The sequence below is a fragment of the Dipodomys ordii genome, unplaced genomic scaffold (genome assembly GCF_000151885.1).
Source record: "Dipodomys ordii isolate 6190 unplaced genomic scaffold, Dord_2.0 Scaffold234, whole genome shotgun sequence".
NCBI lineage: Eukaryota > Metazoa > Chordata > Mammalia > Rodentia > Heteromyidae > Dipodomys > Dipodomys ordii.
In genome coordinates, this window is record NW_012267450.1 from 1,472,585 (window position 1) to 1,491,947 (window position 19,363).

The window sequence follows — 19,363 nt, forward strand, 5'->3', positions numbered from 1 at the left end:
GAGGAGCTTTTAGCCTATGAGCTTTGGTACTTGAGTCAAAAGTCCTTTAAGATTTTTTTTCCATTATTCCTCATGATCCAATAGAAGATGTGTTTAAATATGCATACACAGACATGTATAGTTTACCAAGAATAAACATTAATTTTCAGAGACCTTGTAGGGTTTTTTTTAGTAGGGAAGAAAAATTATTCAATGAGTACAAAATAATCTGCATAATTTATATCCATAATCTGGCAAACTGACAAAAACTGAAGAAAAACTGGCAAAAGTGAAAAAAAAAACCCTGCTTTCATGCTACATTCTGAAATGTGTAGTTCAAGGAAATGAGGCTCGTTCCTATGTATTTTTAAGCAACAGAATAAAAACCAAGCTGAAGTTTTGAAATTATAGCTTGTGTCGCCCAGAGATGGATACAGGAGAAAAAACTTACTTGAAGTACTTTAATGACCTGGGAATTTAGTATAAGAAATTAGGTGACAAAGTTGTTGGAGGCGCTAAAGGAATAGATTCAAGGCCTCCTGGAAGACACTTAGGCAAACAGGATTTACCACTCGAGAGACAGACATTTCTTCTTAGATTGTTGTCAGTTGTATTAGCCAGCTTTCTATTACTATAACTGATACTTGAGATAGGCATATACACAGAAAGAGTTTCTTTGGCCCATTATTAATTGAACTCAAGGCTTTTGGGCCTGTTGTGAGACAACACATCACAGAGGTTGCCCAGGGAAAAACTGTACATACCTCATGGCCAGGTTATAAAAGGGAGAAAGAGGAAAAGACTTGGGTCCCAATATCCCCTTCCAGGGCATGCTGCAGGGACTGAATGACCTCCTTCTAGACTCCACTTTTTAAAGGTTCTATCACCTCTCCAAACAGCAAAGACCAAAGGAACCTTTTAGCAGTTATTTTGGACACAACCAAACCATAGTGCGAGGGCTATGCCAGAAATAGGAGAATCCTGCTGCTGCTTCCACATCACTATCTATATAGGAAATCAGGTAGTTAACTACCTATCCAGCTCATTTTTTCATAAATGAGAGAACTGTCTCAAATGAAGCCTAGCCTGTATCAGAAGAGAATACTTCTTTGTACAGAGAAGGAATAAGGAAGTAATTAGCTAAGCAGAGGTAAAAGCAGTTCTCTTGAGTGCTTTTCACGGAAAAGTACTGTATTTTTTTTCAATGAGAAATTCCTTACTTCTGCCACTGCTTTCTGTACCAGGTAAAGCAGATCTCAAAAGAAACACGTGAATAGTTGTAACTCAAACTTCACTGGCTCACAACCTGAAAACTTCTCCCCTTTGAAATATTTATGAGAGTCTCCATGAGCAATCTTCTTGAATGCTTTTTTTTTTTCTTTTTAATGCCAGTTCTAAGGCTTGAACTCAGGGTCTGGGCACTGTCCCTTAGCTTTTTTTTTTTTTTTTGTCGGTTGTGGGGCTTGAACTCTGGGCCTAGGCTGTCCCTCAGCTCTTCAGCTCAAGGCTAGTACTCTAGCACTAGCACAGCACCACTTCCAGTTTTCTGAGTGTTTTATTGGAGATAAGAGTCTTATGGCCTTTCCTGCCCAGGCTGGCTTTGAACCACGATCTTCAGATCTCAGCCTCCTGAGTAGCTAGGATTACAGGTGTAAACCATCACACCCAGCTTGTCCATTAGCTTTTTTGCTCAAGGGTGGCACTTTACCACTTGAGGCAAGCACTACTTCTGGCTTTTTCGTGGTAAAGCGACTCACAGATTTTCTTGTTCCGGTTTCAAAACACAATCCTCAGATCTCACCTTCTGAGTAGCTGGATTACAAGCACAAGCCAAAAAGTTTAGCAAAACACTGCTTTACTTTGCAGAGCACCATATTGACTCAACTAGGCATGACCACCAAGCACCAGATCTTGTCAAGACCCATATGCCCTCAATGTGAGAGGATTCAGTTTCCAGTGAAATAATTCTTTGAACTAATAGGATCACTTCCTCATTTCTAGGGCCTTGCTCCAGTAGAACTGGGGCCTAACATCCTGCTTTGTAGTCTTTCCTGAGATAGCCAGGCATACGGCAACACAAGAAGGCACCAAAAAAAAAAGAGTACGAAATACACTCTAGGCTACAGCAAAGCAATGCGTACCATAAGATGGCCACATGGAAAGCCCCAACTTTGTGGGAAGCAAAAAGAACAAGGACCTGGGAGGAAGTGTTTTTACTGGACCTCAGGTAGGATATAAGTGAAAGACAAAAGGGAGCTTCCCTGGTGTGGATGAATATCACTAGTGTTAAAGGCAAATGTCCTCTATGATATTTGCTAAAGCACAGTAAGCCAGGCTTTACTTTGGATCCTGTTCGTAAATCAAGGGATCATGGCAATCAGATTTGCACTGTGAGAGATTACAACAAGGAGGGATTTGTAACCAAGAAACAGAGTAGGTGTCAGTATACCAAGGCACACATCAGGTAGTCCTACCATTTGCCTGAAGTTTGGTCAAAGGAAGAATCTATAGATCCCAAGCAGGAAAGGACAAGAAAAACAGTGGCAGGAGCCAGCCTTGTTACTGGTGCTCCCAGTTGCCTTCTCTGGGGCTCATAGCCTGCTGGTGCTGATATTGAGGCAGTAGGACAATATGAAAATTTAAAATATTCAGTACAGATCCAACATTATACAAACACTTGAGTTTTGGTTCTTAGGCCAGGTAAGTGTATCTGGTTTTCCCAGGTTTGTGAAGGAAAGACAAGCTTTATGCAAATAGATTATCACTGGGGGCTTCCTGGAAATCCTCAGACCTCAGAGATGACCTGCTTTCAGTTGTGAAAGCTGTTGTATCCTAGGTTTCTTATCTGAATAATCTTAATATCTCCTATGTCTTGGGGGTACTAACATGAATAACCTGAACCTATCTCTAAAGCATACTGCTCTGGGGGGAAGGGGGAAGTGTCTTTCTTCCAAGTCAGTGTTAGGAAGGAACACTGCCCTACAAATTGGCCCAGACAGGAAGTTGCTTAGAGATAGTTATTTTTCCTGGCTTTATGAGTTCATAGTCTCACACAGTTCTGTTATTTTGTCTAGAGAAAGATCCAGTATTTGAAAAGGATGGCTGCTAAGGCAGGTTGACAAGTTAGTAAACTGGATTTTCAACTGCCAAGGCAGGAAAATCGAAAGCATTAAATAAATTTCCTTTGCTGTAGGTGAAAGAAAAATGGACCCCCCAGTGAAGTAGCAAAACAGCCTATTAGAGCAGGTTCCCCCAAGGATTATGTACCCTGTCACATCCTGTTTTCTTACACTGAGTAAGTATCTCCTTACACTGACACTTCTCATGACTATGCTCTTAAGCAGGTGTATTTCACATCTACAGCCTTGTGGGGGTGGCAAGGACAATAGGTCAAGGTTGAAATAGCTTTCTCTAACTCAGGTCAGAGAGAGAGAGAGTGATTGAGACCTTTCTATACTTGATACTGTGTTCCCTATCATGTTACTTTTGACAATGTATTTATATGTACCCTGCTGAGTTTCAGAAAAGCATACCTATTTTTTTTGCCGTTTTCACCCATTAGCTGGAAATCCTCAGGGGCTAGGAAATTTTAAGTCTATTTTCTTGTCCTAGCACCCGTGTTTGTTCACTGGAAGGCAGAATTGAGACATTTCTCTTTAGGAGGATAAATCATCGATGTAACTGTAAAACAACAACAACAACAAAAAAATAGCAGGAAGAACAGAGAACCGGTAAAGATTATGAAGTTATCTTCTGTGATTATATAAATGCAAGGCTCTAGTTGCTTGTGTGTTTTATTCCCTCAGCCCGTGATATGAATATTGAAGGTATTTCTGTGGTCAACCAAATAATTAGATGATTATGTATACTGTCATATCATCGCTGTTCCATTAGATGCCCATGTATTCAAATCGATGGGACTGGAAACAAAATGGGGGGGGGGGGGAGAGAAGCCTGTGGCTCCTCCTCCAAGACACCCCCCCACCCAATGGTGATGAATGGGAGGGACTGTATCTCCACCACCCCACTTCCCACGGGAGACTATCCTTTGCATGTTTAAAGGGGGTTTTCAGATTCTTTTCTGTAGGATTTTTAAAAATATAAATATATTTAACACAACTGCTGTTATCCCAGTGACTGGTGCAACACCAGGGACGGAGGACCTGGGCGGCGGCGGCGGGCCGGTGAAAATGCAGATGGACGGTGGAGCGTCCGGGGCTGCGCTTCCCCGGACACACCTTGAATGACAACCCACTCTTCACAGATTATCTTTCTCTTCCCTTGCAGGAACGTACCCCTCACTGGGTTTTCTTTAGGAAATCGTCGTTAAGCAGCGAGGTGCACTCCCCGGAGCATTTTCCAGACGCGGTGCTGCGGGGCGCGGGCAGCGACCGGGATCGGCGGGCCGCCCGCGGCCTCGGACCTCGCCGGCGGCCAGACCCGCCGCGGCCCGGGGAGGAAGAGGCGGCTGGGGGCGCGCGGACCGTAAGCGGCGGCGGAGGACTGGAGGTCCCGCTCCTCCCGGCGGGACTGCCCGGCCGAGGCACCACGTGCAGTGCCACCAGCTGCGGCCAGATGTGTCGGCCACCCCTGGGGAGGCTGGTCGGGTCGCCCAGCTGCAGCCAGCGTCGAGGCCCCACCCGCCCCGTCGGCTCGCCGCTGCGGTCCTCCTGAGGAAGCCATTGGCCCAAGCCGCGGGGGTCCCAGAGGGGGGCGGTGGGCGCGCGCCAGCCGGGCCGCGCGGGGCGTCGCTCCCGCGGAAACGCCTCGCGGGAGGTTTGTCCCGGCTCGAGCGCCGTCCCGCCCGGCGCCGGGAGAGCGCGCGCGGCGGACATGGGCGAGACCATGTCCAAGAGGCTGAAACTGCACTTGGGAGGGGAGGCAGAGATGGAGGAGCGAGCGTTCCCCAATCCCTTCCCGGACTACGAGGCCGCCGCCGCCGCCTCCGGGTTCCTCACCGGAGCGGTGGAAGAGACCGGCTGCGCCCGCCTCGCGCCCCCTACGGATGAAAGCGGCCTTCCTTTCCACCAGGACGGGAAGGTGAGTCGGCCGTCTGGGCCCGGCCCCGCCAGATGGTGGGGGGGGGGGGAACAAATGGTAGCGTCCACCCGCTCCGCCCGGCGGCGCGCTGACGTCACCCGGGCGCGCCACGCCTCGTCTTGTCGGAGGCTGGCGCGCCGGGTCCTGGGCCCTGGGCTGGTCGGTTGTCAAGGAGACGGCCTGCAAAGCCCCTGACCTTGTTGTCTCGGTAGCGCTGGTAGAAGCTGTCTGGGCGCACCACGCTTTGAAACACGCTTTGTGTCTGGACCTCAGTAGCGGCAGTGAGACAGGCGGACTTTATTACCAGCCGAAACCTGCGGGCACATCCCCGCCTCTAGAACCGCAGGACTCACACAAAGACCACCTGTTCTCTCTCTGCATTTTTCCGGAGAGTGTGCGTCATGCCTGTCCCGTCGCCCCCCACCACCCCCTGGGGCTCCGTGACTCCCTTCCCTTTCCCCTCCGCCCCTCTTGATCTCATCCCTAAACAGTCCTTCCTCTTCTCACATTCAGTGGGTTGTGCGGGTTTGACTCCATTCGGGTCATTCTTTTGCTGTTCAGAAGCTTTTCGATTTGATACGTTCATCCTCGTCATTGCTTACTCTTATTTCTTTAGCACTTGGAATCCTATTTAGAAAAGTGTTACTTATGCCTATATTGTCAAGGATTTCCCCCCCCTTTTTTTTAGTTCTAGATTTTTATTACCAGAACATTCAGTATGTGTCTTTCTCAGTCTGGTTTATTTCACTTAACATGATTTCCATTTTTATCTATTTTCTTGCAAACAATGCACTCTTCTTTAGGGATGAATAACACTCCATTGTATGTATGTGTGTATTTTTTCCATCTTTTGACTATAATGAATAGTCTGATTCTTCTCATGTATTTCCGTAAGTAGGCTTTTTGTAGTATTTTTTTTTGCAACCTGGCTCCAACTGTTATGAAAAGCAGCTAATCAGTTTAATAAATGTTTCTTTAATTCTAGAAGCTCTGTGTGGCAAATACTATTAATAGTTATCTTAAAAGTCATTTTCTAGCCAACGTGGTGGCTCATAACTGTAATCCTAGCTACTCAGGAGGCTGAGATCAGAGGATTACAGTTCAAAGCCAACCCAAGCAGAAAAGGCTGTGAAACTCTTATCCCCAGTTAGCCTCCAGAAACCTGGAAATGGAGCTCTGGCTCAAAGTAATAGCTTTTTCCCCTAAATTCAAGCCCTATGACCCACAAAAAAAAAGTCATTTCCTTTCTTTGCTTTACTTGAAATTGTCATAGCCATAGGCTTCAGGGGAATTTAACCCTGCTCCTAGAGGTAGATCATGATTAAGCCAATACATTTTTTTTTGGTGGTACTTGAGCTTGAATTCAGGGCCTGGATTTACAAGGTAAGCACTCTGCTGATTCAGTCAGGTCTTTTAGGTTATTTTTTTTTAAGATAGGGTTTTGGTTTTTCCTGGGCCCATCTTGGATTACAATCCTCCTACCTACAACTTCAATGTAGCTGGGATTAAAAGCATGCTTTCTAATCCCTGGCTTATTTGTTGAAGTGGACTCCTATTAACCTTTTTTCTGTACTAAGCTTGAACTACCGTCCTACCAATCTCTACCTCCGCAGTAGCTGGGATTACAGATGTGAACCATCATGGCTGGCCCAAGTAGTAGTTCCTCAAATTCTTCTTTGTACTGTATCAGCCTTATTTAGTGTATATTAAGGTCCAATTGGGATAGAAATCCCACAGAATTTAATAGGTAGAGTTAGTACAAAGAAATTTTAATAATCAGAATGAGACTGGAGCAATGAGAGACTGCCTCAGTTGTAAAGAGAACTTTTGAGAATATGCTAATACAGGGTAGAAGTGTAGCCCTATGCTGAGAGGACACCCAGGAAACAGATTCCTCTTACTACTTACCTTGTACCATGTAGTAATTTTCCCCCAAGCTCAGTGACTCTGTGAACACTTATTTCTTCCATAACACCTGAGGGTTGGGTATACAGACTTTCATATTATAGGTCAGCTGACTTATCAAAAAGCTGCAGCCATTTTAAAATCTCAAGTGGAATTAGGAGAATCTGCTTTCAACTTCAAAAGTAATATACTATCAGTCAACAGAAGGGGTATACAGAATGTCAATCTAGGACATTCAGAACCTGAACCAAGGCTGAGATCATAAGGCTGAAGAAGGCATGACTATAGCCCATTGGCTAGTAGAGAAAGGATTGTGATACTGTGCCAGTGGAACTTGCTGGAAGTGTACCCACCAAAAATGTGCAAAAAGTGTTACAGTAAGTGAGATTATGTAAATATATCATGAAAGTACAAGGGAGGAGAGAGAATCTTGCCCATTGGCACCAGGGAAGGCTTTTCAGGTAAAGATGGCATTTCTGTTGCCCTTGAAGCATATGTGGTGCGTCGCCAGGTGGAGGTAGAGAGCTGCATAGGCAAAGACTTCAGAGATTTCACACCATATCAGAAGACTGCCAAGAAATGAGCCTGGCTAGAGAACATGGATTGTGAATAGCACAGGATTGAGAACAAAATGGTACATAAAACCAATTCTGAAGGACTTAATAGATCTGAAGGATTTTCAAACTTTTCCAAACTAAATCTTTTTTTTCTGTGTTGTTGTTATTATAAAGGTCATGTATGGAGGGGTTACTGTGTCCTAAATTGGGTAATAAGTACATTTCCTCTTGGACAATGTCACCTCTTCCTTCCTTTACTCTCTCCTAGTTTTTCTCTCCTGGACTTTTTCCATAGAAAAATGATATCAGACAAACTTCTACTTGAGATTTACAATTCAGCATAATCTTAAGTTATTGGAAATGTCTTATAAGTATGGGGGGGGAGCGTGGAGGGGATGCTGTGGTGGTGGTGGTGGTGGTGGTAACTGGGGCTTGAACTTGGGAATTGGGCACTGTCCCTTAACTTTTTCATTCAAGACTGGCTCAACTTACCTTGAAATTATTTAATTTTCTATATCTTTGTTTAAGAGTGGATGCTCTTTAATTTCTAAATTTATTTAACATCTTAATATAGTATGCAAATATAAAGAAATCAGTGCTTTTCAACTGCTCAAAGAAATGCAATTTTTTCCTCATTAATGAACATCCCCCCCATGCAGATAATTTATCTAATAGGCTGAGGCAGGAGGATCACTTGAGCTCAGGAGTTTAGGGATAGCCTGGGCAACATAGTGAGACCCTATCCTAAATACATAGGTACATACATACAGGAATACATACATAGCCCATAGTAAATAAATAAATAGAATAACTACAATGCTAGGTGTAGTGGATCATTCTTGCAATCCCAGCTACTTGGAAAGCAGATCTTGGAAAATCACACTAATAGAGGTAAAATGAGAACTTTTTTTTTTTTTAAAAAAAAGCTGGTCTGATGATGCAGGCTTATAATTCTTGTAATACTGGAGAGTGGAGGTAGGAGGATTCTGGTTTAAGGTTAGTCCCCTCAACACTGCAAGAAACCAAACTAAATAAACCAAAATGAACTAAATGGCATGGACATGTTGACTTTAATAGAGAGAAACTACACAGTTAAGGGAAATGGCTGGCTTGAGCTAAGTAGCTCAAGAGTATGCATGATTAAGAAAATTTCAGCTTTCTAGGGTCCAGTAGGTATGGGAGAAGTTAATAGTAATGGTAGTGGGCTGTTCGTAGGGAAGTGAGGGACAGATGACTTGACAAATGACTTGACAGATTTTTGGAAAGGATCTGATCCCATAGTTTTAAATATATGCATAAGATTCAACCTATATGCATGAAGCCTTAAGTAGACATTTGTTGTACAAAAGTCAGGCTCAATTTGGTTAGAACTGGCTCTAAGGTTTTCTACCCTAGAGAGAAGTCCATACCTCAAACTGATTAATAATTAGCCATAAGGAGTAGCCATGGGGGGTGGGGGTACTAGGGAGGAGATGGGACTCAAGTAATGTCTCTTTCATGTGACTTGGAGAGGGGGATGGTTTCAGCATTCTTTCTGTATAGCTACACGAGGAAATGACCAATTTGGAAATACTCTATTTAATTATTCTTGTGAAATCCATGGAAAATATGTATTGGCTAAGGATGAACTTAATTTCCCAAGGCATTTTGTCAAGAATACACTGGGGTAATTTGTACACTTATCACCCATTGTCTTTGTACCTGTCCTTTTCTCTTTTGTCTGTTTGGCTCACTCCCCTGCCCCTGCTTTTTTTCTCATCTTCTTACCAAAGAATCTCTTCCATCTGATTGTGTGTGTGTGTGTGTGTGTGTGTGTGTGTGTGTGTATGTGCATGCGCGCGTGCATGTGTGCGTGCGTGCCAGTCCTGGGGCTGAATCTCAGGGCTCAGGTACTATCCCCCGGTTTTTGTGCTCAAGGCTAGTACTCTACCACTTTGAGCCACAGCTCCACTTTCAGTTTTCTGGTGGTTACTTGGGAGATAAGAGTCCCACTGTCTTTCCTACCCAGATGGCTTTAAACCATGATCCTCAGATCTCAGCCCCCTGAGTAGTAGGTAGGATTACAGGCATGAGCCACAGGCACCCAGCTTCCATATGAATTCTAAGATTTATTGCCATGAAGAAACACTGTCAGGAGGAGAAATAAAATCTTGTCATAAGTATGAGTGAAATATGCATCATTTGGAATATTAGATGTAGTCTACCATGTAGAAAAATAAAATCTTAAGAGATAATAACTCCAAAAGTATGCATTATATGTAGCATGTATACTCATATTCGTATAGTTTGAGTGAGTAAAGGTGCAAGTCTCAAATTCTAAAGATAAATTCAAATATAAAATAAAAGTAGGACTACAAGAGCTTTGTATTTTTTTTGGGGGGGGGAGGGTCCCGTCATGGGGCCTGAACTCTGGGCCTGGGCGCTGTCCCTCAGCTCTTCAGCACCCAGGGCCTCATGCATGCAAGGCAAGCACTGTACCACTGAGCCACCTTCCCAACCCCGAGCTCTGTCTTCTTTTGTAATGTATCCTCAAGTAAGATCACTTTCTTACCTAAAAAACTGAGAATTAGTGGGTAATGAGAAGACTGATGGAAATATCATGTAAAACTCTTACTGCTGAGCACCTGAGTGCTGAATACTTATTTTTATAATAATACCATTACTTAATTAGATGAACCAGTTACAATTTCTCTTGGTACAATAATCTCCATCAAATGCAAATAGTTACAGAATTGATTAGCATTGGCAACTTCCTCTGTTTAGAAACTTCAGCTCCAATATAAACAAATTATAAATCTCATTTATATAGTAAGATAAAGATATTTAGGGGAAAAAGGATTAGAAATTGTATTTTAGAGCAAAGGATAAAGGTTTGCAATGACATTTTGCCATATATTAAAGGGAACTAGAGTAAAATATGCCTTAAAAATATATATACTGGGGATATAGCTGAGTGGAAGAACACTTGCCAGGCTCTGAATTCAGTTCTCAGCTCTGCAAAAAAAAATTAAAAATAAATTTATATATATATATATATACATATATATACACACTCTCTCTTATAGCATTTGTGAGGAATTCAGGTTTTACAGCATATGCTTTGAAATAGTATGAGAGCTGACTTCATATGAATGTGAGTTAGGTTTATATTCACTATAAGACACAGAACCCTTGAGCCAAGGGCCAGTGACACATGCCTGTAATCCTTCTCTAAGGTCCAGAGGATGGTAGTTTAAGGCCAACCTGGCCAGAAAATCCACTAGACTCCATCTTAAAATAATCATCAAAAAGTATGGCTGGGGCATGGTTCAAATGGCAGAGTGCCAAGCTAGTAAGCTCAAGGTCTGAAATTCAAACCATAGCACCATGGGAGATAAAAAGAAGTTGGCAGTTTAGCAATGTCTTAATTAGATTATTTTTCCTCATGTACCAAACAGTTTAGAAGTAAAACAATTTTTGGTATTGATTAGCTGAAATCCTAGTGTTTATGCAGTTGTTTTGGTCTTTCTGTCATATCTGTTCTTGTATTTATAGTACAAGATGGCAGCTGTAGCAACAGATGTCATGCCCAAGTTTTCAGCAGGGGGAGGGGAGAAAAACCAAGAAAGTGAGTCCTGTGTTTTTTGTTTTGATCAAGAAAAACAAGAATCTTCCAGGTTCTTCTGGAAGACATACACTTTGGTATAATTGGTGAGAAGTTTCACATGACTGCCCTTTCTCATAAGGGAGTGTAGCAAAGAAAATGACTATTCTGGGGCATAAGTGCAATCATTGTTCTGAATATAAACATAATTCTGATTTTTTTAACAGTTACAGTGAATAGATGTGAGCCAGGTACTACCTTGTGGGCTCTATTAAGTTGTACTTCAATTTTTATTCTTTTCAAGACTTATTCAAAGGACTTTCTTTTCAAAGATTATTCTGCATCTCTTTGATTATAATAGGATCCAAAGGACAAGACTCAGGAGACTTAAGTTGATTAACTTGGCATAAAAAGTTATTAAGTGATTGAATGGGGAATCAGACAGTCATTCTTGCTGCTATATTTATTATCAAAGCAAAATACATTCATACTCATATCAAAACTGTAGGAAGTATTTCAAGTCATCAAAAATTGATAAAGTGAAATCTATTATTTGGTTAGCATTATCCTAGAGAATAGTGATATGTCATGGACTATATTCAATTTTACTACATTTATTTGTGTAGTGTCTTTATTATTTCATAAGTAAGCATCTTTATAAAGATATTTGTTGACCAATGCCTACAGCCCAATTTAATGATGTTCAAAAACTTGCCATTAGCCTTCAATTTCTAGCTCACTTTTCCTGTACAGGAGTGGGGAACATTTCTTATGCCAAGGATCATTTATAAAAATCACTAATTGCAAGCAATACAAAATTATCAATATAGACAGATGTGTAGTCAATAGCCAATGAGAAGCATATGTTTGTCTGTTATATACCAAATGATTTTATGGGTCTTTATGCTCAGGCCACAGGGTCCCCAACCCTACAGAAGAAGGTTATGATTGACTAGGAATTTAAATTTAAATATATACCTATGAAATATTCTTGAAGGAAGTTATAAGTGCTACTCTAGTGAACACATGAATGTTAAAGCTGGTATGAAGAAAGTTTTAGTGGTCTGGATAAAAGATCAGATGAGTACAAATGTTTTCCTAAGCCAAAACTTAACCCAAAGTAAGGCCCTGAGTTTCTTCAATTCCATGAAGCCTAAGAGAAGTGAGGAAGCTGCAGAAGAAAAGTTTGAATCTAGCAGAGGTTAGCTCCCGAAGTTGGTTCCAAGCATGAAAGAGCAAGGATAAACAGTAAACACTTAGATAGAAACTAAAGGCAATTTTCTCCCTATCCTCCTCTGAGAGAATTTCAGTGGAAATTGCCTAACTCCTAACCCTTTGGAATGTCTGTGTGCAAAAGACAAGTCTGCTGCATGCAATGTTACGAGTTAGAGGTGTCTAGTTTTTCCTACCTTCTTTGGAAATGTGTAGCATATACCACCAGAGTAAAGTAAACTTCTGAAATTCTCACTGTATAGTCAGTATTCAATTAATTCTTAATTTCATTCCAGAATTCCAAATTTGAATAAATATTTCCCTGAAAGCCCTAATTACACGGAAACACAGACATTTTTCTTTACAGCCTCACAGGGAATACATCTGATTATGAGTATGGGTCAATTTGTCAAGGAAATTTTAAGTCATAAATTTATGAGTGCCTAATAACAGCTTCACCATGCACAAAAAAATAAAAATAAGGCAAAAGTAAAATCAAACAATTCCACAACTGCTGCAAATTGTGTGTGTGTGTGTGTGTGTGTGTGTGTACTGGGGTTTGCACATGGGGCCTGGGCACTGGCACTGAACTCTTTTGCTCAAGGCTAGTGTTCTACCACTTGAGCTACAGTTCCACTTCTGGCTTTTTGTGGTTAACTGGATATAATAGTCTCTTGGACTTTTCCTGCCTGGGCTGGCTTTGAACCACATTCTTAAATTTCAGATATCAGCTTCCTGAGTAGCTAGGATTATGGTACCTGGCTTCTATAGCAGATTTTAAGACCCTAAGCATTTGATGTAAACAGTAGGCTTTTAAAAATCAATGAAGGTGGAAAGGATCCTAACACTATCAACTGAATAGTTTAAAATGTTATACATGTCTCTTTAAAAAAAAATTACAGTAGTGAATAAGGCTTTTAGGCATTTAGGAACTCTGGGACTTAGTTTTTGCAAAATTTTCCTTTTTATTAATCTGATAGGTAAACTATGGTACTTATTTGTATTTCATTAGTCATCAAATAATTTAATATTTTTGTACATTTGATTTTCTTATATAATTTAGGATTTATTCCTATTATATATATATATACATACACACATATACAGTATATATATAGTATGTGTCTGTATCTTTGTGTGTGTGTGAGTGTGTGTGTGTGTGTGTGTGTGTGTGTGTGTGTGCATGCATGTACATGTACCAGTACTAGGGCTTGAAGTAGGTCCTGGGTACTGTCCCTTAGCTTTTTTGCTCAAGGTTGGTGCTCAACCATGTGAGCTGTACCTCTACTTTCAGCTTTCTGACAGTTAATTGAAGATAAGATTCTCACCCTAGTCTGGCTTCAAACTGCAGCCCTCAGATCTCAGCCTCCTGAGTAGCTAGGATTACAGGCATGATCCATTGACACTGACTGCTCTATCCTTTTTATTTATGATATTTATATTGCAATTGTTTCTTCTTTGTCATTAATTTTTAAAACCATTTTCTTTCTTTACCATACAGAACCTAAAATGTGTTTGTAGTCAAATCATCTGATTATTTTTCCTTTCTACTTTTTTCTTTGGTTTCTATAAATTATTTTTTGTGATACTACTTATGAGTAATCCATACAGGCTATACTTGTTGTATATTAGCCTTATAAAAAAAACCAGGGTAGACTCTAGCCAAAGAGGCATTGAAATTGGCCTAATAAGATATAAGTTGTGTAATTTTTATTACAACATTGTCCTATTCATGTACAAACATAATAAATCTCTCTTTTTTGGGTTCTTAGCTTATTCATAGCTTCGTAAGGAGGATCCAGACCAAAATCAAAGATCTTCTACAGCAAATGGAAGAAGGACTCAAGACAGCTGACCCTCATGATTGCTCTGCTTACACTGGCTGGACAGGTAAGAGTGTGGAATATGAGTAGCTGATGTGCTTTATTTGTGGATTCTGAGATGTAACAATTGGCCTTGAAATTTTCTTTTCACTTGACTTTGAAATTTTCTTTTCTTCGAAAATGGTAATGAATTATATACTTGAAATGAAATCTTGAACTATATCTTCATTGATGAGATGCTTTGGGGTTTTATTTCTTTAGAAAATGTTTTCTGGTCTTTAATAGGAAATGTGTCATATTTTCATAACATTTACATAATCTAACATATAGATGTGAAAATGTGTATTAAGAACAAATTTACCTTAAGATCAAGTTTTATATTGGTTGTGTTTTTTTCTTCTTTTTCTGTTGTTGCTTAAGCATTTGCAACAACTTTGAATGGTTTCTCTGGTGTCTCTCAATCTTTTTCCCTATTTATTGTATTGTTTGTATCATTTATACAAAAATGTTTTTAACTTTCATTTTAGTTATAACAGCAAAATAAGTTATTAGTAGTACACTTCACAATAACAGCAAAAATTTCTTCATTTAAAAATTCAGTTGCTTTAATTTTTATGTTTATACTGTTGTAACAGATAGATAGAACATTGTAATAACCATTTGGCTTATTTTATTTAAAAAGAAAAAAGAGATCTTGTTCTCAGGGATTTGACTAAAGTCTGATTAAATTGCTAAAGATGATTTACATATAATTTTAGAACCTATTCTTACCAAATTAATAAATAGCTAAAAGAGTTAAAATATGTTAGAGCCACCATGAATTGACACCTAGTTTAGTGATATATAGCCAAACATAATAGTCCTAATAATTTTAAATTCTGTTTCTATTTCTAGTAATTATGTTCATTTCAGTGGTATTTAATTTATTTGCCTTTTATGAATATAGCAGTTACATAGTAATATTAGAATTAATTGTTTCAGATTTCTAAATCCAGACACACTTGAACCCAGTTCATTTACAAAGCCAAAGAAATTTATCCTGAATGTAAAATTAGTCATTTTTGGTTAACCAGAAGTAAACTCAAAGAATATATTTGGGAGGAAAATATATTTAGGGAGGAAAAAATTATATAGCTATTAGTAGCACAGATTTCTCTAAAAAGTCTTTCACTTATGGCATTTCCTCTGTTGAAAAGAGTTTTTAATTCCCTGACTGTTAAGAATCAATCTAAGTCATTGAGAGAGCTTTATAATAAACTACGAGAATGATGTCACTAGAAGCTCTGGTCATGAACTTTCTTAAAAATCCTCATCTTCTGGAATCATGGTAGAATCATCATGAAGGATTTAGTTTTAATGGTTTAAGATAGTAGGGCTTTGAGGCCAGATACTTGTGGTTCACGCCTGAATCCTCGCTGCTTAGGAGGCTGAGATCTAAGGATCATGGTTCAAAGCCAGCCTGGGCAGGAAACTCTGTGAAACCCTGATCTCCAACTAAGCTCCAAAAAAGCCAGAAGTGGAGCTGTAGCTCAAGTGTAGAGTGCTAGCCTTGAGCAAAAAGGCTCAGTGACAGTACCCAGTCCCTGAGTTCAAGCCCTAGGATGTCTCCTCCCTCCAAAACAACAACAAAATAATAGTAGGGCTTTGGAATTCAGAAAGAAGTATGGATTTAGCTCAAGTCACTGCCTTTCCATCTTTTCTCCTTATACAAATAAGAGCAATGAATACAGCATCCACAGTTTATTCCTTCAGCAAAACTATGACACACAAGAGTGAAGAGTAAAGGAAAGCCACAGTAGTATAGCAGATAAACAAAGTTAAAGCATCCAGGAGTGGCAGAGTTCATCCTACCTTCCCACAGTAATAGGCTAGGAGTTATTTTCAGAGGATTGGGACAAACTCTTTAACATGAACATAAGAAGTTTAGAAGTCATCATTGTATCATAAAAAAACTGAACAAATTGAAAAATCAACTCCCTTAGATCATCAGAGAAGGGTAGCCACAAAATGCAAAATACTTTGCCCCAACAACCAGGAACCAGTATTTAGAGTAGTGCCAAAAGACAAGACATTCCATAGATCAAGTTGCTTTGATCTATGGATCATAGATTCATAAGCCAAGGAAATTCCATTCTACAGCTCCAAATCCCAGTTGGCAATGGCACTACCGTGGGCTTTCTGAAGTTGGGAGAAAGAAAACAGAACAATAGGACAAAAGCTGTTTGGTTAACACCAAGTTAATTGAAGTTTTGGAGGGGTTTTTAGAGGACTTTGCTTAGTAGGCTAAGGTAGGTTGGCATCTCCTATTTCCAGGAATAATAGCTCTCTCTGCTTCCTTAAAGTTTTGGATTATGTAATATTTACCATTGACACTAATGATTGGTGAGGGTCTTAAGGTTCCCTGAAAGAAGGAAAAGGGAGTCTTCTATTCATCCCTTAAATTTTCTGCAGAAAAAAAAGAGGTTTCAGCAGAAATGCAGGGCAAGAGACTTAACAGCAAGTAGAGAAAAGAACAGATAATGCCTCATAGGCAAAGCATAGGAAAGGAAGAACTCAAATGACCTGGAAAAGTGAGGGGGAGGGAATCCCCTCACTTCTACCATCCTTAAGAAAAATGATCTCCTTTGACCTAGGCACCTAGTATATCTCAATCTTTATGCAGTGTTCCATTATTATCAGCTTGGCCTGGAGACCTTCAGTGTGAGCTAGTTAATTCTGGATCCTTAGACTTCTGCTTCTTGTGACTTTTAATGACCACTTTTCCAAAGAAGGAGGGAACAAACTGGGATATTTTCTTGAAGGTATGCTTATTTCATCCGTAGGTGAAATAAGACCAGAGTTGGATAGGGGAGGTCTTTGTTACACTACTTAGGGAAGTAGTCTGAAGTAGAAAGAAAAGAAACCAGTGCTGTGTGTTTCTAGTCAGCTTCAACATCAATATAATGCTTACTTTTGAATTCTGATTTCTATTTCTTGTGTTCTATGTACCTCGTCTGTCCTGCCTCTGCATAAATGACTCCACATTGGTTTGGTTTGCTCTCCTGGGGCCTCATGCAGAAGCTCAATCCGAAACAGTGACCTTCCTTAATTTTCATTTGACAACAGGAAAACCTGACAAATTCTTGGATGCTAACTGTGGACAAATCTGAGAGATAAGAATTCCAGGGATATCTAGTCATAAGGGCCTTCCACTTTTGTTCTCCCAGGAGCTCTACCAAGTCATTGCACTGAGTTTTGGAGGATATCCTTACACCTTTTGCAGAAGGAGGAGAAAAGGGGGGTGGGGGAGCAGACAGGGGACAGTGACATTCACAGTCTAGGGCACAGACTGACCAGAGACTGAAACCTAATCAGGACTGTTAGCTCATTCATCTCTTTATGCCTTACTTCTATGCCTGGTTGCCAAAGTTCATCTTATCTAGTCTGCTTTTGAACAACAACAAAATTATAAAACATAATGACCATTTTACTTGTCCTCTTTTTACTTTCAAATACTTGCATATGATGATAGGCTGTTGGGTTCCTCAGGTTTACCAGTTAGCATCCTGTTTTGAGAAGTTTCTCAGTTAGTCAAGGAGTACTTATTCGTATGTTTTTTTCAATGACTATTATGTTTTGAATTCATAAGTCTTTAGCTTTTAACTCTTGTTTTTCTGTATGTTTACATAAGTTATCCAAATTTTATTTTTTGAAAATTAGAACACACATACTCATGGAGTTCAAACAGAAGAGCTCCACTTCTGGTTTTGGGTTGTTAATTGGAGATAAGCGTCTTATCACTTTCCTGCTCAGGCAGAGCCTCCTGAATAGCTAAGATTACAGGCAGGACCCTCCAGCATCCAGTGTAGACTGTATTTCTTTAAGAACCATGCAGGTCATTCTCCAAATATTTTTAGATGAAGACCTCTTCTGTAGTTCATCTAAAGATCTGGTTCTATTCTTTAATCTGAAATGGAGGGTTGGGTAGATGATAACTATACCCACTGTACTGGTAACTGTCTTCTGCATATGGTAGGTGTTCCATAATGAGTGATCTGCCTTACTGGTTAGTTGATCAACTGAATGGCTTGGTCACTAAACAAAATTGGGGGTGGGGGGAGTGAAAATAGAAAATGTAGAAAGTATAAAATCAAGAGAAGTAACTACTTAAATTTGGATAAAATGAAAGATGATTTGTTTTCTGGGAACTAAAGCAAAAAATCCATTTAGCTTGAGATACAAAGGAAATCAAATACAAACTTAAAATGAGTGAAAATTAATTAGAATGATTAGGTCCTTGATATGTTTTCTCTTGTCTAAGAATAAGGCGTTGAATCACTGTGCCAGGTCAATTAGCAAAGCACTGATTTTTGTTTTTTCCTATCTTTCTGACCTCTTTTTTTCATTTCTAAGATATATATATATATATGTACTTTTTGATGTTGCCCCTCAGAAAGTGAGTGTTCATATAAAAAAGGGAATTTCTTGTGATTACAAAATAATATCCTGAAGATTTTTCAGTAGTAATGCTTTTCTATTCCAGGCATAGCCCTTTTGTACCTGCAGCTATACCGGGTCACTTGTGACCAGACCTACCTACTCCGATCTCTGGATTATGTAAAGAGGACACTTCGGAATCTGAATGGTCGAAGAGTCACTTTCCTATGTGGAGATGCTGGTCCCCTTGCTGTGGGAGCTGTGATTTATCATAAACTCAAAAGTGAGAGTGAGTCTCGGGAGTGCATCACAAAGTAAGATTTTATTGTTTTTGTGCTGATACTAGTCCTTGAACTCAGGGCCCAAGCATTGTCCCTTAGATTTTTTTCCCTCAAGGCTGGCGCTCTACTACTTGAGCCACTTTGGCTTTTTGGTTGTTAATTGGAGATAAGAGTGCCATGAATTTTGCTGCTTGGACTGGGTGACTCTCAGAACTCAGTCTTTTGAATCGCTAGATTATAGGAGTGAGCCACTAGCACCCAACACAAAGTAAGATTTTTTATACTGGAAATGTTATTGCCAAATTCTTATTTGAAACTCATGTTTCAGTTTTAATATTTTAAATATTAATTTTGAACTTGAATATTTTTAAATATTTTTTAACTAACCTACTGAACATTAGAACTTATTGCATAGACAGGAACTTTCTGAAGAAAGTCTCAGGAACACAGCAAATTGGAAAAAGACTTGACAAATGGGATCATATCAAATTAAAAAATTTCTGCACAGCAAAGGACAACGGGGAAAAACTTTCCCAGTTAATGTCCAACAAGATCCTAACATCCAAA

General features: G+C 39.9%; 1 protein-coding gene across 1 annotated transcript in view; it reads left to right on the forward strand.

Moving 5' to 3' along the window:
- Nucleotides 1-4,757: 4,757 nt before the first annotated feature.
- Nucleotides 4,758-19,363, forward strand: part of Lancl2 (LanC lantibiotic synthetase component C-like 2 (bacterial)) — a 53,477-nt gene continuing 38,871 nt past the window's right edge. The window contains exons 1-3 of the mRNA XM_013035968.1: nt 4,758-5,019; nt 14,049-14,166; nt 18,622-18,829. Coding sequence (XP_012891422.1) covers nt 4,813-5,019; nt 14,049-14,166; nt 18,622-18,829 — 533 coding nt within the window. The 5' untranslated portion in view covers nt 4,758-4,812. The remainder of the gene's footprint in view (nt 5,020-14,048; nt 14,167-18,621; nt 18,830-19,363) is intronic.